Source organism: Tenrec ecaudatus, chromosome 10 (assembly GCF_050624435.1).
Source record: "Tenrec ecaudatus isolate mTenEca1 chromosome 10, mTenEca1.hap1, whole genome shotgun sequence".
In the NCBI taxonomy this organism is placed as follows: domain Eukaryota; kingdom Metazoa; phylum Chordata; class Mammalia; order Afrosoricida; family Tenrecidae; genus Tenrec; species Tenrec ecaudatus.
In genome coordinates this window covers 140,872,849-140,900,409 of record NC_134539.1, presented here as the reverse complement: position 1 = coordinate 140,900,409, position 27,561 = coordinate 140,872,849, and the positions used below count along the sequence as shown (strand labels likewise).

At 54.3% G+C, this 27,561-nt stretch overlaps 1 protein-coding gene across 2 annotated transcripts in view; it reads right to left on the bottom strand.

The window, feature by feature from the left end:
* The window catches only part of MAPT (microtubule associated protein tau), a 52,623-nt gene extending 25,281 nt beyond the window's left edge, over window positions 1-27,342 (bottom strand). Inside the window, exons 1-8 of one of the 2 annotated variants that reach the window (XM_075559406.1) lie at window positions 27,194-27,342; window positions 19,714-19,797; window positions 17,282-17,356; window positions 13,378-13,443; window positions 7,908-8,672; window positions 5,326-5,381; window positions 2,679-2,876; window positions 1,506-1,635 (exon numbers count right to left, since the gene is read on the bottom strand). In XM_075559406.1, the coding sequence (XP_075415521.1) occupies window positions 1,506-1,635; window positions 2,679-2,876; window positions 5,326-5,381; window positions 7,908-8,672; window positions 13,378-13,443; window positions 17,282-17,356; window positions 19,714-19,797; window positions 27,194-27,335 (1,516 nt within the window). In that variant the 5' untranslated portion in view covers window positions 27,336-27,342. The remainder of the gene's footprint in view (window positions 1-1,505; window positions 1,636-2,678; window positions 2,877-5,325; window positions 5,382-7,907; window positions 8,673-13,377; window positions 13,444-17,281; window positions 17,357-19,713; window positions 19,798-27,193) is intronic. The other variant, XM_075559405.1, reaches the window with a different exon arrangement.
* Window positions 27,343-27,561: the final 219 nt, after the last annotated feature.

Below are 27,561 nucleotides of genomic sequence, written 5' to 3'. Positions count from 1 at the left end.
TGTCCCTGAGCTGGGACGATCACAAGAGCCACAGAGCGGGGCAAGCCCAGTGCCCATCAGCAGATGCATGGAGGGCACAGGGTGGCTCTGAGCCACGCTCCGGAGCGGACGGGCCTGGGGACGTAGCCGTGCTGAGTGATGAGGTGCACCTCTAGAAGACAAATCAAGCATGCCCCAAATATGTGACATATCTAGATGGACAGAGGCCAGTTTTATTTGAGGACACCAGGGGAAGGGGTGGGGTGGGGTTGTTGGTTGTTGCTAAGGGGCGGAGTTTTGGGGAGGAGATGCAAAAAAAATGGGAAACACGTGGTGATGGTTCCGCCACAAGGTGCACACAATGAATGTCATTAAATCATACGAGTAAACGTGTGGAAAGGCCACACAGCTGCTCCGGGGCCCTGAGCCCTGCCTCAGGCTGTGAGAAGCAGAGACCAGACCACCTCCATGGAGCAGACACCCCACATCGCAGAATCTAAACCCCGGCAGGTGAGGAGGAAGTGCTCAGCCTGGCTGTCCCTAAACGGCAGGTGGGCCTTCTTACTCGCAGCCCCTGGGGGGTGCAAATGATTGCCAAGCTCATCCTCTAACCGAAGGGCTGCAAATTCAAAGTCCCCCCTCCCCTAAAAAACAAAGATGCCCAGGCCTGGTGCTCTACTTCCCCCAAACCAGCCACTGAACCCCCTCTGGGGCCCAGTCCTCTGACACATGGGGGTCCCCACAAGTCAGAATCAACTTGATGGCAAGTGGTCTCTGCCCAGTGCTGTCGGGTAAGCACTGGGCTGCTTGATCTCAAGGACAGAGGTTCAAACCCATCAGCTTCTCTCAGGGAGAAAGATGAGGGTGTCCCTCTGACACAGATTTACAGCCTTGGAAACCCTATAGAGGGTCTATATGAGTCAAAATCAATCCGTGGAAGTGGGCACTTTTGGGGGTGTGGTATAGACGGGCTGTTATTCTTACAAGCAAAATGGCTAAAAGCAGCTGGACTGACCCCTCAGCTGGTACTCACAAGTGTCAGGAAGGGGCACAGAGAGACAACTCATCTAAGACTATCAGGCTTGGTAGAGGGATCCGAACACCCCAGCAAGGTAAGCTGCCCAGTGGCCGTGCCCTGGGTGAGGTCACCCAGGCTGCTGTGCTGTGGTCACCAACAGTGGCCACAGAGCTCCACCTCAGACACTTGTGCAAGGCTCAAAAGGAAAACAACCACCACCGTGTTTGGGCCAGGTGCCGACCCGCTCCCGGGGGCTCCTCCGGTCCAGGGGCCTTCAGAGGTAGGGGGAGCTCCCTGTGGTTGCTGTTTGAACTCACCCTGTGGGGTAAGAGCAGCTGTGGCTTCCCTTGAAGCTACACCAGGGACATCCCATGGAGCACCTCCCCTGTGGAACACGTGGGTTGCCAAGCAGAATGGGCTGCCTCTCAGCGACGGGGGCGGTACTGACTACTCATCTAAGACCGGCAGGCTTTGTAGAGGGTTGAAGTCAAGGGAGCATTCCTCTTACCTGTGCTGGGCGGTGTCTTTGGGGAGGGCGTGGTTTTCGCTGGAATCCTGGTGGCATTGGCTGCGCCTTTCTGGCCGGGAGGGGCGGCTCCCCGGGGTGTGGCGATCTTCGTTCCGGGCTTCTCTGCCCCCTGTAAAGTGAATCAGGGCACAGTGGTTTTGACGCTGGGCAAACGTCCCTGCCACTAAATGCCAGCCCCATGCTCTTGGTGTGTTGTAAAACTCGGCGGAGATTGGGGGTGACCCTGTGTCTAATGGATGGAGCACATCTTCTGCTGTCACAAGGGTTTGCTGGGCATGCAAGCCCACAGTTCCACCCACACACCAGGTGCCCAGACCACGAATTGTTTACATTCGTGATCGGCATGAGCGGTGCTAATGTGTATTTATAAGAAGGCGATAAACCACAGAAACGATCCGGTCCATGATCTACTCATCATCGTTCAGTGAGCAGGTCGTTAGTGGGCCGTGCCAATGTGGACATGGGTTTTCTGGCTGTAAATATGGATGGATGTGACTGGCGGTTGGTTTCCCCAGAGGCACTCGGTTTATGGAGATATATTTCCACTTGACCAAGAGTTTTGAATGGAGCTAGGCCATTTTCTTTGGTTCTCCTCTGAGCTACCCTGAGGCTTCCGTGGTGTGAGGTGTGCTCAGAGCCCTGGGCAGGTAGACCCCCACCATCAGTTATGACACGGACCAAAGGTTTGGAGAGAGTGTTGGCAGGGCCAGTTGCTGGGCTTGGGGCCCGGGTAGCTGACCTTCAGACATCATCCAAACTCAGATTGGCTGGTGTTAATCAAGGCCCTCAAGATGGTTCAGGAGGGCGGGCGGACTAGGAAGGCAGGTGCTGGGGCACAGTGAGGCCGCCCTGCCCAAATGAAGGCAATCTGAAAACGTTTCCCATTCTGAAGTCGGGAATGGACCGAGTCATCCAATTAGATGGCTTCCCATTTTTCAAACCAGGGTCCCACCTGGTGCTACGAGAGGTTAAGGGCAGCTGAGAAGCATGACTCCAGATCCCCTTTCTTCCCCTCTTGGACCAGAAATGCATCTGTTCTACACGAGAGAGCCTCTCTGTGGAAAGGTCCCAGCGGGAGACCTGAGAACCGACAACCGACACCAGGGAACCGCCTGAGCGCTGCCGGGTGCTTTTCAAAGGTGGGGCCCTTACCTTGCGTTTCAGCTCCTTTGCTCCAGAGCTGCGAGTTCGGGGTGTGACAGATGAGACGTGTTTAGGAGAGGAGGATGGCTCTGGGCACTCGGCAGGGCTGGAGGGTTTGATCAAAGGAGCTGAGCTACCAGGAGTGGGGCGTTTGGGGCTAAGGCAAGGCCTACTGTTCAGGGTTCTAGCGGAGCAAGGTGTGGATGTCTTAAACATAAACATAAATAAAATCAAAATAAAAGTCAGCACATAAGGGAGGGGAACAAACTGAAAAAGGACAGTGACTAAAAAGTAAGCGAGGCAGGTAAAGGTTTAAAGCTGTGATCTAGCTCCCGGGTGTTCGCAGCAGGCACCCTTAATCAGGAAGAACAAGGAAGCAACACCACCACCTGCTGGACATGCAGGTAGGTGTCGGTTCAATCCTCAGATCTCTGTGCTGAGAGATGATGGGCATTTGGCTGGAACTTGCTAAGGGGAGGAGCCAGGGGTCAAAGTTCTACTATGTCCTCTGGCTAGCTCACCGGATCATCTGGCACCCCTTCTTTGAGGACCACTGGTGTCCAGGCGGTGCACACCCAACAAGTCGATGGAGAAGACACTCCAATGTGTGCTGGGCCAGGAGTACCCTGATTTCTGCTCTGTTCCAAGTGAGGAGAGTTTACGTGAGCCTGCTCACCTGGCCCTCTTCCACCGTGACAGAATCAGAACTGCAAAAGTCAGTGCTGTGCCTGGCACCAAATATCTCTCTCTCTCTCTCTCTCTCTCTCTCTCTCTCTCTCTCACACACACACACACACACACACACACACACACACACACACTTTCTCTCCTTTCTTTCTTTCTGATGAAAGTCTAAAATAAAGCTCATCTGAATCCATCCTGTGAAATCCAACTCTGATGTCAATCCAATGTTAACTCCTGAATCTACGGTCCATGAAAGGCAACAGCGTGGGTAGGGCTGGAGGCCTCAGAGGCTCACAGAAAGGACACGGTGGGTGGCGGTTGACACCTGTGGTTGGAACCAACTGCTCTGGAAGACATTGATGGGGCCCTGGCCCTCCTGGAGAAGAGTGGGCCGGAGAGGGCAGGGCCCCACCTCCGGGAACTAAAGCAGAGAGGCTAAGACTAGCGACGATCCGGGGAGGGAGCCCTTGCAGAGCAGACTGGAAACATTACTAGACAGCACACACTTGGTTCCCCACTGCCCCTTGGGGTCCCGGCTGAAGCGGCGAGGGCCTCTCTGTGGCCCTGCCTGGTGAGAAGAACCCCAGGGATGGGCAGTGGTGAGTGAGGGAGAGACAGGCTGGTGACAAGGACGATGAGGTGTGGGGTGGGCTGGCTGAGGTTTACGGTCAACTTGCCCCTTGACTAGCCTATGAGCAACACCTGGCCTGTGTGTACTGAATGAGGGAATCGACGCATGAAGGAGGCAGGTAGTACCTCTCAACCATTATGGCTGACCAGAAGCTCCTGCGACCCCCTCCAACTCTCCAGGGCAGAGGTCTCGGCAGGGCCCTCAGCTGCCTCACTGAGGGCCTAGGGTAGCTGAGCCAGACTTGTTCACAGCAGAACGCTTCAGGCAGCAGCCCTGAACACCACGCCCACCCCACTGTGCCCAGCTCCCACCTGCCTTGGAAACACATTCAGGGATCCAGGATTTGCTAAAGCCCAAACGTTTCAGGCAGAATTTATGTGGGGAAAATCCGAGTTATCCTTAAGGAAAATAGGTCTTCACTTGAGGCCAGCGTGGGATTTTCCTGGGAAAAAACAACTCTACGGGAGCGTTTTCTAGATTCAGTCACCAGGGAGGGAATGACCTCAGAGGCCTGGTTGTGAGTGTGGTCTAGGGGCAGGTGGCAGCCTTGGCCACGGTTCCCTGGGCTGGTTCTGAAAGCCGACCAGGCGCATCTCCACCACCTCCTGGGCGCCATCTCCAGATGGGTGAGCCGTCATTTCTCAACTCCCCACTTAAGCTGCGTATCAAGTTTCCTCGCCTCTAACATCCATCCTTCCAAGTGGAACTCCACGTCCACCAAGCCAATCCGCTCAGTTCTAGAATGTGCTTTGGCCACTCATATTTCCAGGTCTGTGTCATGGCGTCCCTCCCCGTGACTGGTCCCCCATTCCTGCGTCGCTGATTCTCACTTGCATTCCCTTCATGGCCAACCTCATGGCGCACTCTTTTCTAAGGACTTTTCTGGAACATTCTGCTCAGGTTGGAGAGAACTTCCTTGCTCTACGTTTCCTCAACCCCCTCATGAGATGGTATTTCCTATGCCTCCCAGATCACATGGATACATATTACAGAACCTAGCTCTCTCTCGGGAAGTGTCAGATGTACACAACCCAAGCCTTATTACAGAAAATCCAAACATCCGTACATGTAGGATGAAAGTCTCATGTCAACAATGACAGTAAAATGGCATTAAGGAGCACGAATTCATGACTCTGCTGGGTGCCCTTACCTGGAACAAGGATCCACATGGATACATGCTCGACTTTTTTTTTTTAAAGCTTGCAACACAAATACAAAACACTTCAGAATGGTGGGTGCACTTTAGTGACAAGTGCCCCACACGTATGATGCGTGAGGACGAACCCAGATGTTCCCGGTGAACTTGGCCAGCACCGGGGTGTCTTGGCGACACTGGCTTACCTTTGCTCTTTTGTCATCGCTTCCAGTCCCATCTTTGCTTTTACTGACCATGCGAGCTGGTGAAACAGAACATGAGAACATGTGTTATGGCCCATCATCACCGCCCGCCCCCCAGTAGCCAGAGCGCTGCACACGTTCCTGAGATCGGTGCAGCGTGATTGTCCAGCGTTGCTCTTGGGCTTGGTGGAAGCCTGGTTGTTTTTTCCCCCGCTTACATGTTAGGTCTCCCATGGTCAGTACCACACAGCAAGCTGGGTATTGCTCGGGGCAACCTGGTGAGAGGGGAGAGCAGGCTGGCCGAGGGTGGGGACATGCAGAAGGGACACAAGAGGAACGGTTTCAGGCCCAGGAGCTATCTGAGACAGGTGAAGTCACCCTCACACTGCAGGCCTCACTACCTGCCGGCTTCTCCTGACCTCTGCCAGGGTGGTCCATGCAGCTGAGGGCAACCCCACTTTCAGAGGGCCACTGCACAAGGCCCAGGACAGGGATGGCTAAGCCCAGTCAGGCTCTAGCCAACCTCCAGGCTCCCCGGCTCATGCTGTTGTCCAAGGGTCAGGGTGGCAGACACCTTTCCTCTCCCCGGCAGCCAATACCCTCTAGGCCTCTTAGGGACAGACTGGGACCACCTCTCTGTCCCCTGCCCATGCTGCCAGCTTGACAGAGGTCCTGCTGCTCACCTTTCCTGGGTCTTCTGCGGGCCATCTGCCCCCAGCACAGGTGAGCTTGGAACATCTACGTGTCCTGTGGCTAGGTTGTACTCTCCTGCCCTGCAGGTCCTGGGCCTCAGCCACTGGCCCCCTACTCTCAGACGTGTCTTCCCAACGACAGGTCTTGGAAGGAGATGGTCGCTAGATAAGGACTCAATTCTGACTCACAGTGACCCCATGTGCCAGATCGGCCACACATGGTTGTCTCTACAAAAGCAAAGTGCCCGGTCTTCTCTCCCAAGGGGTTACCAGGAGGAGGGAGCACTCAAACTGCCAACCTTTCGGTTAGTAGCCAATTTCTTAAGCGTTGGGTCACTAGCGCACCTTGAAAGGGGACTAACAGCGGCTCTGAGCCCTGAGCCCTGGGCTCTTCTCCCTGCCTGCTTGCCGTGAGATTTCTAGATGGACCAGCATTGTCTCCTTCTCTAGCCCCGAAGTGTTCCCACAACCCAGCAGCAACAGTTGAATTTGTTCACACACCAATGCCCGAGTCCACCCAAGACTCTGGGTCAAGCATCCGACAAGGTCAGCATTTCCCAATTTGGGGTTAGCAGGTGGTGGTGGGGGGGTTCAAATAAATGTGACGAGCCCCTCTCCGCCCTCCCAAGGGGCATCGGGGCATGAGAGCCTCTGAGAAATCCTGCCACAGCAAGCCCTGGTTACGTCTGTTAGCGTGTCCTTGTGCAGACCTGGGCCTTGGACCTCTCTTTCCCTCTGATCGACCTGGTTCCGTGCAGTGGGCCAGTTTGGGACAGACCATCATAATTTCAGAAAACACTCTAGTTTAAGTTACAATTACGTGTCCCTAATATTCTGGAATGCAAACTATGTTAAAATATTAAAGTTCTTAAATATAGATTTCAAAATGTTTCTAGACAAGTAGAATCGAATTAATATTGAACGAGTGTTACCAGTGGATTGCTCAGTAGCATCAAATGCTGGGCCCTGCGAAGCATTCTACAAAGTGCCCATGAGGTCTCTCCTGGAAACGGTCTCGTCTGTGACTGGACATGGAGGTGCTGATACCCCCCTCCCACCTCTTCAGACCCTGAGGGCAGCTGGGGTTTGGGGATCGGGGCTCAGGAAGGGCAGAGACCGCTCCAGCACCCACGCAGGGAGAGAAGGAGGCATGAGCCACAGGGAGGAGGGAGTTTCTTTGGACCAGAGTCCCACTGGCTTCACTGGTTCGCCTGTAACAAGACACGGTGATGCGGGGGTGGGAGTTATGAGCCAAAGGCTCAGCTTAGGCTCTGGGTCACTTCCAAATGCTTGTAATGTGTGTCACCTGCAGCAGGAGGGAACAGGCAGGACACCCCTGCTCCTCTGTGCTCCCAGGGCACCCTGCAGCAGCTTCTGGAAGGCACCGCAGCAAACAGGAAGGCAGTGCCTTTCAGTGCAGGCTAAATCTGGCCCCTTCGGCGAACTCTCGGGGACCTTTCTGCAAGCATTCCTTCTGAGCCTCAGTTACCCCATCTGCAAAGTGGAGCCCATGACACGCCATTGGGAGAGCTATTAGGATTCTAAACAAGGAATCAGCCCTCAAACATGGGGAGGCCTGTGCTCTCTGTGGAGTGGGCCCCCAGCCTGCGTAGGCTGATGACAGGTCAAGTGTGCTGAATAATGGAGGAGGAAGGCGGGAAGCACTGGGTGGGGGTGCTGGCGTCATGCAAATGCCCGGCAAGCATGAGTGCGCGTGCTGCCAGAAGGCGCCGCGGGGAGCCGCGCCACCCTGTCCTCGGTGGGTGCAGCGCTGTCCTGGGACCCTCAGAAGCGGTGGGAGCCAAGGACGGGCTGGAAGCTCAGTGGCGGTGCCCGCGACCTGGGTGGCGCAGGAAGTCCCCAGGGACGTGCGAGGGCGCTCAACGCACAGACCTTTGAGTTGAGGTACTCGGCTGACCGGCCTCCCCTGCAGCCCAGCTGCAGGATGCTTTGGGGAAGGTTCTGGAAGGTGGGTCTCTTGGGCGTCCTCCTCCACAGCGGGACTTGGGGCTTCGGGCTCCTCTCCAGGGCTCGCCGGTGGCCGGGCGGCTTCTTCCAAATCCAGCTCGGGGCCTTCCCGGGCTTCCTGCACGTTGGCTTTGATTTCCACGTGGAACGTGAACTCGGCCGGGGCCTCGTGTCCCTCCGCCGCCAGCCCGGCGCTGGGCACGTCGGGCTCTGGGAGCCGGGTCTCCGTGGGCGCTTCGGGGAGGAAACCGACAGGGAGGGGGATGGCACCCTCGGCTGGGAAGCCCGGGGGGCCGCTGGCCGGGCTGGGCACGGTCTGGGGAGGTGGCCCGGCAGTGGGGTGGGCGGCCAGTGGCTGCGGGGAGTCCTGGGGCGAGGACTCGTCGATGTCACGGTCTTCATCGACCTGCTCTTGGCCCCCGGGCCTCTCTTTGCACGGGCCGCCCATGAGAAGGGACCCCATGGTGGGCAGGTCTTCCAGGTGGCTTCTGCCAATGTTCTCAGACCCCAGGCCAGGCGGGTGGGCCACGCGGGGGCCTTCAGGCACCATGGAGGCCCCAGGCATGTGGGCAGCCAGTTGCGGGCTCAAGCCCAGGACTCCTGGACCAGGGGTCTCTCTGTCCAGGGACCATGGCTCACGGCGAAGGCCTTCGTGGGTCACCTCGGGGCCCTCAGGCTCCGTCTGGAAATCTCCGGAGGTGGGCCCCCTCCAGGCCACACGCTCCTGGGTCCACTGCGCCGCATGTTGCTGTCCCCAAGCTTGCAGGGGTTCCGGGGAGCCGTGTGCTGGAGCGGAAGCTGGGCGGATGGGATGATGCTGAGCAAGAGGAGCGGCCGCCCCAGAAGCGTCTCTGCTGGGTCGGGGCTGACCCTGAGCGCCAGGCGTACTGGTCAGGGGTCCCAGCCCCTCAGGCGCCTCCCTCTGGTGGGCGTCTGGGTTTGAGGAGGCAGGGGTGGCACATGGTTAGCAAGGACTCGGTCATTGTTGAAGAGTGAAATGAGAGCGGTAAATGTGGGCAGCCAGCGTCACCTGCCCACCTGGTGAAGAAAAGGGGCACACGCTGGGGGCTCCCCTACCGGGGTTCCCCTGCAGGGGGCTGTCCACATTGAAGGGAAGCCCTTGTGGTCCTACCACCCACTCTCTCAGTAGTCCTGAATGAGCACCTGCCCTTTCTGGGCGTGGGTGCCTTATCTGTAAAGAGGGTCTTGGATCTGGTACCCTCTGAGGCTCCTGCTTGGGTGGGCAGATTCCTCTGCCTGCTGGTGGGCTCTGGTTGACACAGAGCATGCCAGCGTAGGCCAGGGCTGGCCATCCTAAGTCCACTCCAACCAAAACCAAACTCACTGTCATTAGTCCATTCCCACTCAGCAGACTGGGTGGGGCAGAGTAGAACTGCCCCTATGGATAACTCTTTAGGGGGGTAGAAAGCCTTGTCTTTCTCTTGATTAATCCACAAGGGCTTTAGAAACATCTTTCCAGGGGCTTGGGAACAGGGATGTGGTTCTGGCCCTGGGAGGGAGTCTGGCTTGGGTGTGGTAAGGGTCCCCTTTCGGCTCCTGAAATCAGTGCTGCCTTTCTGGCACATGAACCTGAGGGTGCTCACACAAGCCCTGCCTTAACTGCGTGTTCTGATAGACTTGGAAAATGCAAACGTCTGACCACCAGGAGTTGAACCCTTACGTCTGTGATACATCTACCACAGGTTTCTGTGAACAGAGGTCGGCCATGGGCTTCATCCCGGTCATTGATAAGGGCAAGCCTTTTGCCCTAAGGATAGACCACATGGTGGTCAAGGGTTCTGAATGAAAATAGCATAGCATAGCCTGCCCCTTTGGGCCTCCTGTGACTTTAATCTAGATGAAGCCACATAAGTGACTGTACACTAACCCGTGTTAATCGAGAGCCTACATTTTTGGGGTCTGCCTCAGCCATGTGACTTCTTCTTTGTGCATCAAGGGTAAGAGAATGATGCTTTTTCTTCTTCCTGAAAATTGTACTTTATTTTATTTTTTTAACTTCCAGCTCTTCAAATATCCCGCTGAGTCCTAAGAGAATAACTCACCCAGCTCCCCAGCTCTCCTCTAGACAAAGCTCCGGCTCCATGGGCGGAGGGCTTTGAAAGAGAAAGTGACTTGGTGATGGGAGGGAGGAAGATGGGGGAAGGTGTGCATATTTGCACACATGTATGTACATGGGTGCACACACACAGCTCACGCGAGAACCAGTCCCTCTCTCCCCCCAGTCTGTTTGGTACCTGGTGACTCATGACCAAGGGGTCCAGCCCAGCTCTGCTTCCTCCCACCTTGTGCCAGGCTGTGAGCTTACTCTAGCATCCACCAAGTACCTGCTTCAGAGCAAGTGATCAATAAAGGTATCCAGCACGGGTCAACTAGTGCTTTTTCAGGGTCTGCAAGCCTGGTCAGACTCTGGGAAGACTAGCTCCAACCACAGTGGTCTTGGGACCAGAGTGCAAGGAGACAAGCCGAGCAGGTGACTCTGAGCCATGACTGCCCATCAGCCAACCAGCTCGACAGACTAGAGGCCCAGGAACTGCTCGTTATCAGATCGTAGAGAAATCCAGGTTCCCATGGCCTTCCAGAAAAGTCTCTTCTCCCAGAGCATCCTAGAAATTGCTCTTGACTAGATGTTACTATATTTTGACACACTAAGAGACTTTTATAAAGCCTCCTAACAAAGAGATAAGGGCCCCAAATATAAAACATAAACCTACCTTATAAAGTCATTAATATATGATTGTATAGTGTGTGGTGATCAATGAGGAACCTAAGATGACTGATTGCAACTACACTCCATGGGGAAGCAGCCAGGCTGGGAGAACAGTCGGCCCAGTCCCAAGGATAAGGGGACCTGCTCGGCAAATATTAGTAGCACCATAGGGATCACTGGGAGGGGCGGCAACCAAAGTAACCCTGGGTCTGGGCAAACACAGCAGGATGACCTTCAGGGTCTAGATAAACGGTACCCCTGCTCCCTCAGAGAACCTGGTCCAGGTGACACTTGGAAAAGAAAGGTCTGAACCCTTGGTGTACTATCCGAGGTGGGAAAAGTCTTTTCTGTATCTTAAAAAAAAAAAGACAATGGCGATTGAGTTGCTTCTGATACATGGCAACCGTGTCAGAGCAGAACCTGTTCTGTTGGATTTTCGATGCCAATTTTTGAATGCTGATTACCAGGCTGCCCCACGGCCCCCAATTTAACCCCTAGATGGATCCCAGATCCTTAATATTTCAGTTCGTCAACTAGGTGACCCTTTGCATCACTGAGAGTCTTGCATATTTTATTCTCAGAATACTGCAGCTTCTCCCGGAAATGTGTTTCTGTCCTAGGTGCTGAATGCCAAAACCAAACCAAACAAAAACTCACTGACATCGAATTCGAATTGATGCCGATGCACAGGGACCCTAAAGGACACAGCCGAACCACCCGATCGACCGTCATCTTCTCAGGAGGAAGCGGCAGCCACGTGTTTGTCCTGTGGAATAGCTAGTGGCTTTGAACTGTGGACCTTTGGTTAGCAGTGGAGCACCTAACCATGGTGCCTCCAGTTTTACCTAAGTCGAAAAGCATGGCCAAGAAGAATCAAGCATCAGAATGCTACTTATTCAACAGCCCGGGTTTGGCTGTGAATCTCAGGGTCAGCAGTTGGAACCCACCGGGTACTCTGAAGGAGAAAGATGAGGCTGTTTGCTCCTGGAAAGGTTTCGAACCTTGGGAACCCTATATGTGGCCGCTACATGCCCAGACTGACTCGGTAGCAGTGGGTTTTAGTGGATGGGCTTCACCCATTCTCCAGTCCGGTCCCGCCTCTCGAAAGTGCTGTAAAGCAAGGAGGTTGCTCTGAGGACTGAGCTGCACCTGATCGCAGCCAGGGTATTTTCGATCGATTCTTATGCATGTGAAGTCAGACACTGAATAAGGAAGACCAAAGAAGAACGGGGGCATTTGACTTACGGCGCTGGAGAAGAATATTGAAAGTGCCATGGACTGCCAAAAGAGCAAACAAATCTGTCTTGGAAGAAGTACGGACTAAATGCTCCTTAGAGACAAGGATGGCGAGACTCCATCTCACGTGCTTTGGACATCCTGCCAGGAGAGACCAGTCCCTGGAGAAAGGCATCGTGCTTGGTAAAGTGACCAGGCAGGGAAAAAGAGAAAGGCCCTCGACAAGACGAATTGACAGTGGCTGCAACAATGGGCTCAGACATAAGAACAATTGTGAGGGTGACGTGAGACCCGGGCAGTGTTTCCTTGTGTTGTACATCAGGCCCCTGTGAGTCGGACCCAACTCGACGGCACCTAACAACAAGAATAACAGCAACAACATCCTAACATCCTGTCTAATCTACGTTGAAGCTCCTTATCAGCTTAAGGACAGAGCATGTCTTTCCAGGCCATGTGAGGTGAGAAACATCTGCTGACCGTGGAGTCGCAGCCCCTCTGGGATCAGGAGCAGGTAGTCCAGCCTCATAAAACCCTCTAGAGACGCCTCTTCAGGCTGATATTGGTGAGAGCCATTGAGTCGACTCTGGCTCAAAACAACCCCAGGTGACAGCGTAGAACTGACCCTTAGGGTTTTCTTGGAAGGATGATCTCCCGGTCTTTCTCCCACAGAGCAGCATAGTGGGTTTGAACCATCAAACTCTCTGGTAGGAGTCGAGTGCGAAACCTCTGTGCTAACAGGACTACCAGACCGCACCAGTGGAGGCACCAAAAAGCTGTCTTGTTCTGCAGAAAAGAACGTCTTCCCAGCTGTTTCTTGGTCTGGGGGCTTCTACATTATACATTTGACGCGCATGGTCATTTCCCCAGCAAAGGAGGGAAAGCAAACCCAGCCCATACTGCATCTCTATCAATGGCCCCGCCTCCAAAGAGGAGGGATCTGCAGATGTTTCCATTAGGTGTCTTAAAATGTCTGGAATGAGTGATTTTAGAAAACTGCTCTTCCTGACCAGAACAATTTTGATCTCTGAGAAGAAAAATCTTATGAGGGTTGAAGGTGACCCAGGAAAAGGTTCCCAAGAAAAGGCCGGGTGGTGAGCTGTCCGAGACCTTGCTCCTGGGACAGGCCAGCGAGGCCTCATCAGACAGGCCTGCTCCCCTGCTGGACATGGGTTCTCAACTCCCAGGCTCCTCCGAGGGCACCAACCCCCTTAGGAAAGACTTAGAGATGGTTCTAGAAGAAAAATGCTAGGCTTCTTTCTAGCTCTAAGAAGCTACTTTTGTTAAGCATGGGCCTCCTAAAATCTCTGGCACATGTCCCTGTGAATTAGATGGGAGCCCCCAAATCCCTTTTCAGGGCAGAGCCCAGCTGAGTGTTCCTCTCTCCCTCCTTCCCAGTCTCCAAGTCGCGGTAAGCAATTCTAGTCCACTGACCTTGGGTCACGTGTCCGGCAGCTTGGTCTTCCAGGTTGGGGGTATCTCCAATGCCGGCTTCTTCAGCTGGTTTATGCATCCACAAATGAAAAAGACAAAAGCCAAAGTAGTTATTGTTTGCTAGACACAAAGCTCTCTGTCTGGTGGTTCCCCTGAAACCGTTATGTAAGGCACATCTTGAAAGTACCCAGGTCCTGCACATCGCTCTGGCTTTGCTGAATATTGTTGGGGATGTTGATAGAAACAAAAAAAAAGTTTACGAAAGAAAACACTTGGAAGTCAAATGCTTTACAAGTGACTTTGACCTAGTGGGCAAGAGCTTCTCAACAATGAGCCCAGGGCCCTGGGTCAAAGGTCAACAATGATGACCAGGGTGGGTGCAGTCAAAGCAGCAGTTTGTGGTTGAGTCATTGCCAAGGGGCTCTGTCTCCAGTCCAAGCTATGGTGCTCAGTGGGGCAGGCAGGCTCAGGGAAGGATGATGCGTGGATTTTGGCAGACCAGGCTGACATCAAGTCTGCATCATTGACTTTACCTCTCTGAACCTACATTCCTTCATCTGGTACCCCCAGGGGATATTACCAATTCATCTTGTAGGAAGGTGGTGTAGGCCAGGAAGATAATTTGTGGGAACATGTTTAGCTAAGTGCCTAGCATATGGTAGATACTTCAAAGCTGTTGGGTTTCTTTTGTCTAAACTACTGGATAAATCCTTTGGACCCCATTATCCCAGAATATATGCTACCTGGCTGGAGGGAAGGCAACAGTTTAGGGGGTGTCATCTTGAGCTCCCCAAACAAAGAAGACTGACCACAACAATAGTTGATTAAGTAAATCAACCTAGAACATTGATTTCTGCATCAGGAAAAGTCCAACTATTGCTATTGGACAGTGAAAACAGTCATCCAGAAGAAAGAGTTTAGGACACAAGTTGGTCACCCATTGACATGTAATGGTCCCAGGACACCGGATGAATCAAGACTCCCCGATGGACGAAGACAGAGCATGTTACCGCCTCTAAGAGATGCTATCGAATGCACCACCAGTCTTATGTCCAGAGCTGTGCTGAGGCACCTTCTCCATGGAAAGCAGAAACCAGAAGGTACCACCCCTGGACAGCACAAGCCCATCGGGAAGAGGAGGGATTCAGGAAAAGAAAAGAGGAGGGATTCAGGAAAAGAAAATTCCTGGGATTCCTGACAGCCACGTCTTGGCCTCATAAACATCCAGCCAGCTGCAGGCAACCGTGGCCAGTCAAGAGAAGGGCCAGCTGAAGGTGTCCGCGGGGACAGCTTCACGCACCGCCGTGTGACAGCAGTGCTGAGCCTGGAGGCACAGCGCCGAGGGCAGACTGGGTTTGAGTTTGTTTCTGGCAAAACCACTGAAGAGAGGCTCAGCGCGGCAAGTCTAGTTAAACGGCCACGGGCTCTTCAGAACAGAAGGCACGGCGGCCTTCCGGGAGAATGTCACTGCTGGGTCACAGCACTGGGGCAGAGGACCCTGCTTTCCCATGCCAATGCAGAGCCGAAACCTCCCGGTCATGAGTCATAAGAGGGAGTCTGCGGCATCTAACTCCCTTCTCCCCGCAGACGCAACAAAGGAGGTGCCCAGAGGAACCATCGCCTGGCTTTGTGCACCAGTGGCCTGATCCTGTCACAGGCCTCTCTATGTCCCTGAAGGGTATTTTATGGGGAACCAGGAGGGCACCAGGCTCACCTGCATGGGTGAGCGTCTCTGCAGGGGCCACATTGTGAACCTGGACGTTTCAGTGAGAGGCCAAAGCACAGTCAAAGTAAGCCGCTGGGGCCCAGCTCTAAAACCTCGAGCTCACTGAGGGTGGGCAGGGGCACGGTGCTTCGAAGAGAGTGACCGTGTGCTGTGTCCTCTCAAGCTGGGTTTAGGGAATGGCCACTTCCTATCTCAAACCCAGCACAAAGGTTCCAAGGCGCCGCCTGGGGGTGCATGTCCCCTAGGAGAGGGGGCTTGGGAGAAGGAAGTCAGAATCCCACCCAGGAAAACCAGAGGATGAAAGATGGCGGTTGAGCAGGAGTCACCAGCCCAGAATTTGTTTGGGCAAAGAATATCGGCAAGTTTTGTATGGGCCGGATCTGTGACCCGGGTGAGGGAGAATCTGGGGGCACTTTACATCTTATCTAAGAGGGAGCCAGCCAACCTCAGCAGGGTCCTCCAGGGACTGAGCAGGGAGTAAATTTTGGCCGGAATACAGTGTGGGGCGGTGAGAGCTCCAGGGGAGATGAATTTGAGATGGTGCAGGAGTGGAAGGAAGAGTCAGGGATTCAACAGCGTTCCCAGGAGACAGAGTCCACTGTAAACAACATCTACAGAGAGAGTCCACTGTAAATAACATCTACAGTGCAGAGAGAGGGAACCCAGCTCAGAGCTTGCCTGCTCCCTCTGCCCTCCCCCACTGCTCCAGCCTAGAGGGAGCTGGAGCTTCAAGTGCTCCACGTGACAGGACGTTCTAATGGGCACTTCCAGGCTGTGTTTTGCGACCCGACCCGTGGAGACTAACGTACTTTTGATTACCTAGGAGTGATAACAAACAAACACAAAAACCCAGCGTCAGCTGGCACGTGCATCCTGGGCAGTCGACTTTCCCCGCAGTATAAATTACAAACGGGCAGTGGGAGACAAAAATAAGTTACTCGTGATCCCCCACCCCCTACCCCTGCCCTTCATACTCAAGGATGAGGCCCTGCTTGGCTTTACCGTCCCCTCCACCCATCTCAGAAGACGTCCTTCAACTTCCTCTGGAAAAGCAGAGAGGACTTGGGAGGAGTTGGGGGCAGGGCTGCCCAGGCCTCCTCTGTCCAGCGCATGAGGAGCCCCGGAAAACCAGAGGGCTGACTTTAGGGAAGAGCACACTTTCTGTCATTCATCACCCCCCTCCAGTGCTGTGGTAAGGCTGTCCAGAACCTTTCCCGTTACATTACCAGGCGCCTTGCAAATGGCCAAGCCAATGCTGGACCCTTTCCATGATCCCAGTACAGAAGACGTGTGGGGAAGGGCAGCGAGCGCACTAGAGCTGTGCTGGCCGCTCCCCAAAGGCCTGTCCACCGCATCCGCAGCCAGGGCGGGCAGCTCACGGGTGCATCTGTGGCCGCCAGTCCAGGGCCTCATCTGACCGATTCCTTGTCATCTGTGTTGACAGGACAGTCTTGTGATGCCTGTTCTATGCAGAAATGTTCGTAACGGGCACAGAGTCCCAGAAACAGATGCTGGACTACAAACATCTTTGTGTTGCAGAGCGAGGGGACCGCTCTACTGAGATTCCTCAAGCCATGGGGTCAGTCATCTGGATCCTGCCTCTGGGGGACCCTGCCCTCTGGGAGTAGACCCTGCTGCAGGGTGGAGTCCGAGCAGGAGGGTGGGCTTGATCTCAGGTGTGAAGACCATAGGTGTCTGCCACCAGCCTTCCTCAGAGAACCTTCCAGAACTCTCTGGAACGGATTCGATGACCCAGAAGAGAGGAGAATCCAAATCCAATCAAACTACCCTTGCATTGATTCGAACTTCATAGCCGTCCTATAGGACGGTGTAGAACTGCTACTTAGGGTGCTGAGACCAATACTCCTAGGAGCTGACAGCCTCGAGGGCCTCCCAAGGAGCAGCTGGTGGATGTGAACCACTGGCCTGGCGTTTAGCAGCCCAGCGCCACCAAGACTCCATTGAAGAGAATCCAGAAGTCCCCAATTCTCAGAAGGTTGGCCAGGGAGCCACACAACCATGGGGATGTCAAACCCCTTACAGCCCAGGCTTCCCAGACGCTAGAATCCCGCCCACATTCCTTACTCGCAGCCTGTCCTTTCAGCAGATCCGTCAGGGCTCCACGCTCTGGGCCTCCATGTCCACAGCGCAGCCCCGTGCCAGAGCAGTGCCCCTCACCTGTGGTTCCTTCTGGGATCTCCACGTGGGGCTGCTTGTCAGGTGTTCTCTCATCCACTAGGGGCGCTGTCACGTCTGGAAATCGCCAAGAGTCACCTTGGAGGGCGGGGACCAGCCAGTCCAGCCCTCACCTTTGCTGCTTGTGCGAGCAGAGCCGTGGAGGAGGGCCAGAGGAGGGGAGCGACTCAGTCACATGCAAGCAAGCAGCCCCACGGAGCCTGTCCTACGGACACCTCCCTGGGTAGCACGTGGCTAAGCATTTGTGTGGCCCTGGCTCACCGAAGGCCCAGCTTACCTCCGCCTTTGGGGAAAGCTGGGGGGTGGGGTGGGGGTGTTACAGACCCCATGGAAACATTGTAGCAAAGGAGACTGCTGAGGAAGCCCCCTCCCCACCCCCCACCCCTTGACATTCTTAAAGAAGAAAGTATGGAGAAAAGCAGACTGCAGGGGGCAGAACTGGCCTGAAGGCAGCACAGGAACTGGGTTAGGGCTGGAAGCTTCTGACTTTGCTTTGGGTTTAAGCTGGGCCTCAGTTTCTTCATCTGTAAAATGGGACGGTCATCTCGAGGTGACCTCAGTGCATCCTGAATCCATGACCTGTGTCTCAGAAGCAGCGTCCCAGGACCTGTGTGGCAATGACCAGCCCCGGGCCTGTCTGGAGTGAGACTCTTGGCACCAGGCTGGGAGGTGGGCCCACGTTCACAGTGGAGGCAGGAAGGTAAAGCTCTCCCACCAGGAGTTGCTATCTGTCTGTCTGCCCATCCCTCACCAAGGTGATGCCTTCAAACCGGCATTCCTCCCAGAGCAAAGCCCTGGCAAACAAAAGCGTGTCAGCTTCAACAGCTTTCATGAAGTGATGTTCACTTCAGCTCCCTCCCCTCGGCACAGGTGGAGCGGCTGGGTGGAGGCCAGCCCCACCAGGGCCCCTCCTGCTGGTCCCAGGCTTGGTTGGAAGAGTCTTCCAGAATAACCATGGTGGCAGGCAGACTGGCAACCCTGCCTGGGGAGACTGGCCCAAGACCTGGAAGAGAGGCTTACAGACTTTCTCAGGGCGGTAGGCAGCTCACAAGCTGTCCCGACCTGATCAGCAGGAAATGTCTTGCGTCACCAGCTCGGAGAGGAGGAGGTGGCCGGGATGGTCTCCTCAGCAAGCTAAGAACCTCGGCGGGGGAGAGCCACACCTGCCACGTGTTCCATGGATGGCCCACGCTATGGTACCACGCTATGGGCTGTACTTGGCAGTCCCTTTCTGAATTCATCCCAAAGGGACGGCTTGGCGAAATATCGGAGCCAGGATCCCACCCTGTGACACGGCGTCAGAAGCCATGGGCAGGGCCGGGAGGATCCTGAGAGTGGAAACTTGAGCCTTCTCCGGGAGCAGGAAGGGTTGGCGCGGCAGACACAGGAGACCTGTGAGTCAAAAGCCGCGCTCAACTCCTTCTCCCTTGGTTTCCTCTCCTGAAGACGCTGACAAGTAAAATGCTCCACGTGCGTCTCAGCCTGCGGTTCTGGCCAAGGAGATCGAAGTGAACGTCAGCTTACAAAGTCCTAGAGGGAAAGTCCTGGCTTCCGAGATTCAAAAGGGAGGGGGATGGGCGTATGTGGTCGTAGGGATCCATCCTGTTGGTCACTTGGCTTGGCTACTGTCTTTGTAGGAGGGAAATGTGCTGTGCGACGTACATCAGCCATTCTGCACCCGCGAGACATCCGCACACCTCGCGCAGGGTAGCAGAAGGCAAAGGTCAAGAGCATCGGCGACGCAGGGAGTTCCTGCGTCCAGACTTCTCGCGGGAGAGAAGACACTCTCTCCACACCACGGGCAGTGGGAGGTTCTGGTATCTGCAGCCAGACTCAGTCTTGACTGACATGGTGGGAAGCCCGAGAAGATGGTCAAATCCAGGAGCAGGAGATCTTTCATGAGCTACACAGACCCTGACTCTCTGGAGGAAAGGTTAGAAGAGACAAATGAACACTGTGGTCAAAGTCCAGAGGTCCAGGCCACGCTCAGAGCCCGAGAAACAAAGGCTCTCCCACCATGACCTGTCCTGAAAGTGCAAGACACGCGCAGACCTGTCCCTTCCCTCACACCAAATACTGGGCGTGATGGTGGGGCTTCTCCGGGAGTTTGGGGAGGATGATGGGTGGATGCAGAACAGGGGCCTTGGTGAGAAGGTGCTTGGGACTTGCTCTGCCCTGACTCCCAGTCTCTCCCAGACGCCATGGAGAGTGCCCACCCCTGGCACTAGGGACCATCCCTGGAAAGCTGGGCGGGGTCCCTGCACCCCAGCCTGCCAAGCAGAACAAGCACATCTCTTGGCCTGAGCAAGAGGAAGCAGTAAAAGCAGCCGGGAAGCGAGGCTAAGCAGGGGCCGGAGGCCTGGGTGGGGTACGGGCTGCCTGGGTGAAGCGACAGGGAGGAAGGAGGCCCCCACCTTCAGCCGTCGGGGTGCTCCTAGTGGAGGTTCCTGAGCCCGGCTCCTCAGATTCATCAGCGACGGGGGCCTGCAGGGGAGATTCTGGAACACACACAGTGAGCCCCTCAGAAGGCCTGCCTCGCCTTACCCCTCCTCTTGACCTCAAGGGGGACTTGGGGAGCAATGTCTTGTGAGGCTGAAATTTCACTCAGGGCAGAGCCCAGATGGATGAAATGGCCACCCGGGGGTGGATCCCACAACTGTGCCCCCACATCAGAGCCATCGGGCCAAGAGGCGGCGGTGGGTTGGCTCCAGGGTGAGGGGGGAAGTTGCCCTTGAATCTACTGGAGATTCAAGGTACAGGCTGCTACAAGGACAACCAGTAGTAGGTGCCAGCGGCTTTACTGGACATCGTACCCCCAGATCACAATCCCTCGGCGGTGGCCAACCAGCTTCTGGAGAACTGCTCCCCAACTCCTTTCTCTGAGAAGGAGTCTGTTCAGAGCAGGCCCAGTGCTGAGTGGACATGTGGGTACATGACTGGACTTCACTCGACTTCTCTCATAGGAAGATCTGTAAGCATTGAGAAACCAGCTGTGAGTCCACACTGCAAGGCCAGCTGTCATTGTCTACCAGAAAACTGCAGTCAGACATCCACACCTTCCACTGCACATGTTGTTGGTAAGGTGCCTTCATTGGCTCAATGAAATCTGCATCTTTCACATGCAAGGAATGAACCGCTGGTCCGGGGCACCCTGGCCCCCAGGGATCGGTCTGTCCCAGTCATTGTAGGGGGTCGGCAATGCTTGACTAAGTATTATAGGGCTGGGAAAGCCAAGGTCTTAAAATCTAGGTCAATACTTCTTGAGAACCCACCGTGTTCAGAGTCAAGTCGTTGTAAGGAACCAAGTTACCACCAAGAGCGCACAGTCAAACACAGAGAGAAAGTACAGCCACAGAGCAAAGGACTCGAGCAGTCACATGGGCCAGCACAGGACAGGGCTGGCTGGAGGGTGACCTCCTGAAGGTCTCCTGATGGGCAGTAGGGGTTACAGTCTGGGGCACCCAGGGCCTGGGCTCGAGATGTCTGGATTAAAATCCCAATGTCACCTCTACCTTGCCTTCTAGCCTTGGACTGGCTTCTCAGTTGTCTCATTTGTAAACTGGGGAGCTGATAGGGAGTACCTGCCCCCCTCTGGAGGCTGTTGGCTGAAAGTTGGCAGACAAGCATCTGTGAACCCCAGGGATTCATTTCTACTTGTGGAACCAGTTTCTCATGGCGTGAAGGAGCCGGAAGCACTTATGAGGGCAACTCTGGGCTTCTTCCTCCTGCTCAGTCTCAGCTGGATGAGCCTCAGGCGATTCTCCAAGTTACTCTTGGCTCAACTCCTGCGCCTGGATGGAGAGAGAGCTAACCGCTGGCTGGCTGGGCAGATGGGAACCTGAAGAGCTTCTCTCCATTCTGAGCCTTTGTCATCTCCGTTGTCATGTCCAGCCATCTCTGTTGGCTCAGCTCTCCTGTGCCTGGTCCTCCTTACCCTCAGCTCCCCTCTTGGCCCTCCGTGATTTCTCCCGCAGGCCCAGGCCTGCCCTCTTTCTTCTCCCAGGCTTCCCTGTGCGCCCAGAAAATCCTGTGGCCTTCCAGGTGGCACTGGCCACCAGGCCACTACTCCTTAGATCCCGGTCCGGTGGACGCCCTCACCTCTGTGCATGGCCCTCCCCTGCCACCCAACTGTCCTATTCATGGCTTCGACTGAAGTGTGGGGGCAGGGAGGCCTGTGACACTCTGGGGGAGTGGCTTCCCCTCCCTTTCGGAGGGCTGCTATGAAGATGGAGCTCCTGGAAGCTTCTTAAAAGCACTTAGGACAGTGCCTGGCACGTGGGAAGTGGTGGTGGCAACTGCCATCACTGGTGCAGCCATTATGATGCCCTGTTGGCTAAAGGCCCAGTTAGCACTGCCCGCTACCGGGAACTTGAGTATTTTGTTTGTGTGTGCTAATGCTGATGAGGCAGGTGGTGCGTGTACAGGTGCAGAGGTTGACTGGGGTCCCCCAGGGGCTCCTGGGCAGGTAGCTGAGCACTGAACTAGATGGAAGCGCAGGCTCTGGCCATCTCAGGAGAAGTTGAGCATCACTTTGTAGTCCCAACCTTAATGAGATGACTACCTCATTAAGCACGGGACAAAGGGGACAAAGCCCCTTTGTGTGGCTACGGGCCTCCATGCTCCCCGCCCCCTTCACCATTACAGAGCCCAGCTAGGATCAGGATGGCACGCTGCCCATTAGGAGGCCAGCGCGTCCAGCCTCCGGAGCAGGGAGAGGTGGCCCATGAGACCCTGGAAGAAATGGTTGGAAACAGCTGGGAGGAGGGCCGTTTGTGCCCACCCTCTTCCTCTGTTTCCTTGAGCTATTGTGTGGATGGAGCCCCCATGCTCCGAACAGTGAAGATAAAGACAGGGAAGGACGGAGCACCTCCCTCCCCACAGCAGCCCGGCCTGCTTACTGCTGGCCTTCGGTTTTGTGTCTACTGTCATCGGGAGTGGCCGTCTGGAAAGCCCACAGGGGCGGCTCGGTTCCATCCTTGCAGAGTCGCTGTGAGTCGGAATTGACTCCGATGGCAATGAGTTTGAGTTTTTCTTTGAGCCTACTGGCACCTCTACTTCTTTATATGCAGGCAGACATATTCCCAGTGGCCAAGTTCTAGTCACCATGAGAGGGGCAGGCCTGGAAGGTTCCTGACCCAGGATTCCGCCCTGCTCTCTGGTATCTGTGGACTCTGTCTGTCATTCACTGCTTGCTCCTTCATGCCTTCTCCTAGCAACTAGCCGTCATCCTGCCCTGTCACCACCACCTCCGAGCTGAGTCCTCCCCAGACTGACCAAGCCCCGATTTTGCTCCCAAGCTTGGATCCTTAATCCCAGTGTGCCTGTGGATGCGTCCACTCCATTCACTGTCCTCACAAGTGAGCCCTGACCTCAGTCCCCATCAGCCTCTCCCTGCCTGCTCCTCCTCCTGCCTTACCTTCTGAATTTTAATTGTTATGCGCTTTGAAAGTGTGCTTTTAAAGATGCAAAATACCACTGTGGGAGTTGCATAATCTGATGTCAATTTGAGAGGATTAAGAGCAAAGGGGTAGAGTTTAGCTGTCAATCAGGTTGCAGCTTGATGACCTCATGTGGGGGGGGGGCGCTAAGGTAATAAATGGCTTGCTGATGGCAGGAGACAGGCTCACTGAGAGACATTGCAGCTGACAAAACTCATGGAACTATGCTAGTGCCCTGAGCTGGAGGAGCCACGTGGAGACCCCTGCCGGGGCTGAGATGCGTACAACGCCACTGGATCTGCAAGACTTCCCACCCACTGGCCTGTGATCTTCCTGCACTTGGCGTCATTGCATGTGTTTTGTGAGTCTGAAGAGGCCTTTATAGATTGGTATCAGATGTATGAACTTGATCTGGGCTGGGAGGTTTTTAAATGTAAAATCACTCTTTATATAAAGTTCTTTCTTATCCAGAGGAATCTCCCTGGATTTGTTTCTCTAGTCCACCCAGATGAACACAGCTACCATTTTGCTAGCCTCCTAGTCTCAAAGCCATCTCCTTAGGACCCCTAAATGGATTGGGGTCTTCCTGGCTCCTAGCTGTTGTACTCACTCTGACCTGACCCCAGACCCACACATACCTCCTGAAGTCTCACCTGCCTTTCAGAACTCTGCTAAACCTGCTTCCACCCTGAAGATAGTTTCTGAGCATTCTGGCCCCGCATTTCCCAAGAGGCCCTCGCACCACTCCCAGTACCCAGCCCCTATCACAGCGCTGGTGGGCTCACCCAGGTCTCCTGCCTAACTCCCGAGGCACAGACCCTGGCTTGGTGTTCCTGCAGGGCCTGGCCCTGAGCCCAGAGCCTTGGGTAGCACTCAGTGGCTTGTGCAGAGATCAACAGGCGCTTCCAGGCTTTGTGGCCCATCGGTTGCAACTGCTGGATTCTGCCTGGTAGCGTGGAAGACCCCAGGCGATGTGTAAAGAAAATGTGAATTTCGCTTAATTGTCCCGGCCATGAAATATTCATCTTTTGTTTTTGTTCTCCCTCCAACCATAGGAGAAAGTAACACTCATTCTCAGTTCAAAAGTTGGCCATGAACAGGCTGAAGGCCAGATCGGGCCTGTGGACCACGTTTGCTGAGCCTAGCTTTAGAGTGCCGTCTTCCCTGCGGCGCGGCGGATGCTGGGATCCAGGAAGAGCACATTAAGGTAGAGAGGGCTGTCGCAAGAGCACATCAAGGTTGGCCGTGAGAAGGCCTGAGCCAGGTGGTGGAGGGGGAGATCCTGGTGCTCTGTGGGCCTGTGGTGGGGGTGTGATGAAGGGCTGACAGGTCATCTGTTGACTGGTTGATGGTGCCATTGCTGCTGACAAGAGTGGAGAATCCAGGAATGCCTAGGGCTCGGGGAGCACGGTACAGAGTATGGCTTTGACTTGTTAGGTTTCAGGGGTGGCCAGGGCAATCTGTGATGTCCTCATGGGTGAACTAGAGATTCAGCTGTCACTGTGCTGGGGCAAAGCCACAACTGGGAGGCTGGAGGATATCGGAGCTAGTGACTCCAGGGGTAGGAGCCAACCCTCAGGCACCAAGGCAGGCTGGGTAGGGGATGAACATGGAGTTGTGGGTAAAAGAAGATACTGAAAAGGCAAAGACAATGGGGCCACTTTTACTGGGTGGGGCAGGAGTGGGGTCCTGAGCAAGGCCCAGAGCTGGCACCGAAGCTCCTCTCCAGGAGTCCCCGCGACACCCACAACCAGAGGTGCAGGCCAGAGGTGCAACTCAGGGAGATGCATGGGGGCTCTGAGACCTTCTCTGCCTGGGAAGGGAGGCAGCCTTTGGATCCGTTTCAGGACAGGCACTGACTCTGTGCACACAGCAGGACTCTGAGACGAACTAAACAAGTGGGGTTCAATGCACAGTGGGGTCAGACGCTCCTGGCCAATTCTCAGCAAGCTTCCGGCAGTCACACAGCTCCCTGACCCAGGGCACAGGAGAGGGATCCTGCCAGCTGCCTCCATAGGCCTTGGGACAAATGGCGAGGAGACAGCAGACTGCACACTGTCGGACTTCTCCGGGGCACGGGAGAACATGGGCAAGACGATGGCCCCACGCACGCCCATCCCCCAAACACCCCTCATCAGCTGCTGTCTTCATTGTTTACATTGTTCTTGTGAAACTATATGGTAATCCCTCCACGCTTACCCATTCATTAAAAACAAACAAACCCCAAACTTGCGTTGCATCGATTCTGATTCATGGGACTCTGGGTGTGTCACTGCCCAGCCCTGGGGTTTTCAGTGGTTGGGGTCTTCCAGAAGTTGGTCACCAGGCCTTGCTTCCGAGGTGCCTTGCGGTGAATCCGAACCACCAACCTCTTGGTTTAGTAGTTGAGGGCTTACGTCTGTGCCACTCAGGGACCCCAGGAATTCGTCGGGTCAGTGACCCAACTTTCACCCCACTGTCCAGCTCCATCAGACCCTCTCCATTGACCTCTACTCGGGACGCTTTTTGTTCGAGAACACATGGGTTCTCGTTATTGTGCAAAATAGTCTTCTGTCACTTAGTGAAAATGTCGCTGCCAAGTCCCATCGGTCACTCCCCGTTCAAACTAGCTCAAGTGAAATCCCCAGGAGCTGATGTCTAAAGAATGGCGAAGATCTCTTAGGTATCGCTTGCTTTCTTGGAAAGTGTAATCTTTGGATTCAACACATGATCTTAAAATGTGTTTCTTTCACAGCACTTTCCAAAAGATGACCACTTTAACAGTTGCTATATGGATGAAGAGATGCACACACACACACACACACACACACACAGAAATACATCTCTTAGCGTGCAACTTTTGATCATGCTTTATGTTAAAGAGTGGACTAGTTGTAGCAAATGCTCTCCGGGAGCAAACAGGAGCACAACTCAGTAACCCGCCTTACTTTAAAAATTCCCTGTGAATTCCCACTCAAAAAGGGAGCGTGGGAAAAACTCTTTCCACTGATTTTCTTGAACAAACCTTTTACCTCAGGGCGACCATTTACAGGAGGATGTCAATGATAGTAAAGAAAAGCCCCAGACACCCCACCTCTATCTCCATTATTAACATCATACATTCTTGCTTTAAATCATTTTATTGGGGGCTCGTACAACTCTATCACAATCCATACATTCATTTATCGTGTCAAGCACATTTGTACATTTGTTGCCATCATCATTTTCAAAACATTTTCTTTCTACTTGAGCCCTTGGTATTAGCTCCTTCGCCCCCCCCCCCTTTCCCTCACCCTCCTACTCTCATGGAACCCTGATAAATTATAAATTATCATTATTTTCATATCTTACACCAGTCACTGTCTCTTTTTGCCAACATTTCTGTTGTTGATCCCCCGGGGGTGGGTTATACATCAGTCATTGAAGATGGTTCCCATTTCTCCCCCTTCTCCCCATGTTCATTGTATCGCTACTCCCGTTACTGGTCCTGAGGGGGTTATCAATCCTGGATTCCGTGTGTTGAGAGCGCTGATCTGTACCAGTGTTCATATTCTGATATAGCCTGATTTGTAGAACTGGGTCATGATAGTGGGGGGAGGAAGCATTAAAGAACTAGAGGAATGTTGTGTGTTCCGTCAGTGTTATGCTGCACCCTGGCTGACTCGTTCCTTCCTTGTGACCCTTCTGTGAGGGAATGTCCGATTGTCTACAGATGGGCTTTAGGTCTCCTCTCCAACCTCCGTCATTTGCATCAATATTTGTTTGTTTTGAGTCCTCTGATGCCTGTCACCTGATTCGATCGACACCTCATGATCACGCAGGCTGGTGTGCTTCTTCCATGTGGGCTTAGTTGCTTCTTTGCTAGATGGCCGCTTGTTTATCTTAAAGCCTTTAAGACCTCAGACACTATATCTTTTAATAGCTGGGCACCATGAACTTTCTTTACCACATTTGCTTATGCACCCATTTTGTCTTCAGTGATTGTGTCGGGAAGGTGAGCATCACAGAATACCAGGTTATTAGAACAAAGTGTTCTTGCATTGAGGGAGTACTTGAGTAGAGACGCAATGCCTGCCTGCTACCTTAATATTTAACATTTAAATATATGTACGTAGAACTATATCCCTATTGATATATTTACATATATTCATACCTATATTTGTACCTCTATAAATGTCTTTTGCCCCCTAGTTCTTTCCTCTATTTCTTGTGACTTTCCTCCAGTCCCACTATCATGTATCAAGTGCGATGTAGCTGAGATAAAGCACCAAGAGTTGTCGAATGCAGGGCGAACATGATATAGGAAAGGCACATTTTCAAATAACCGCAACATAGTATCCTGGTCTGGTGCCCTGAAGGAGGTGTCCCTCACTTGACAACCAACCCAATGGGCTGTTTCAAAGAGACTTAACATCTGGGTTTGAACCCTTCCCATCTGCTCTTACCAAAGCAGGCGGGTGGACTGACCCCCACTCACCTTTCAGCCCGTGGTCGGCATCCCCGTCTTGGTCGTGCAGCAGAGTGTAGCCCCCCTGAGAGGGGAGATCCTTCCTCTCCCCCAGCCCATACGACCCCTCCTGATCCTCCATCGCATTGAACTCCTGGCGCGGCTCAGCCATCCTTGTAGTCAGCTCACCTGAAGGAGGGAGATGGCAGGGTGAGGAGCGGGGTGGCAGCGGAGGCAACTAAGTGAGCACCTAGCAGGCGTGTGGGGGCGGGGACAGGACACAGGGAGGGAGGCAGAGGAGAAGGAGGAGCCTCCTCCCCAGCTCAAGGCAGGCTCCGCCTCCTCCAACCCCACCTGAGCCCCCAACCGCTCCACCCCTGCCCCAAGTGTTATTTACC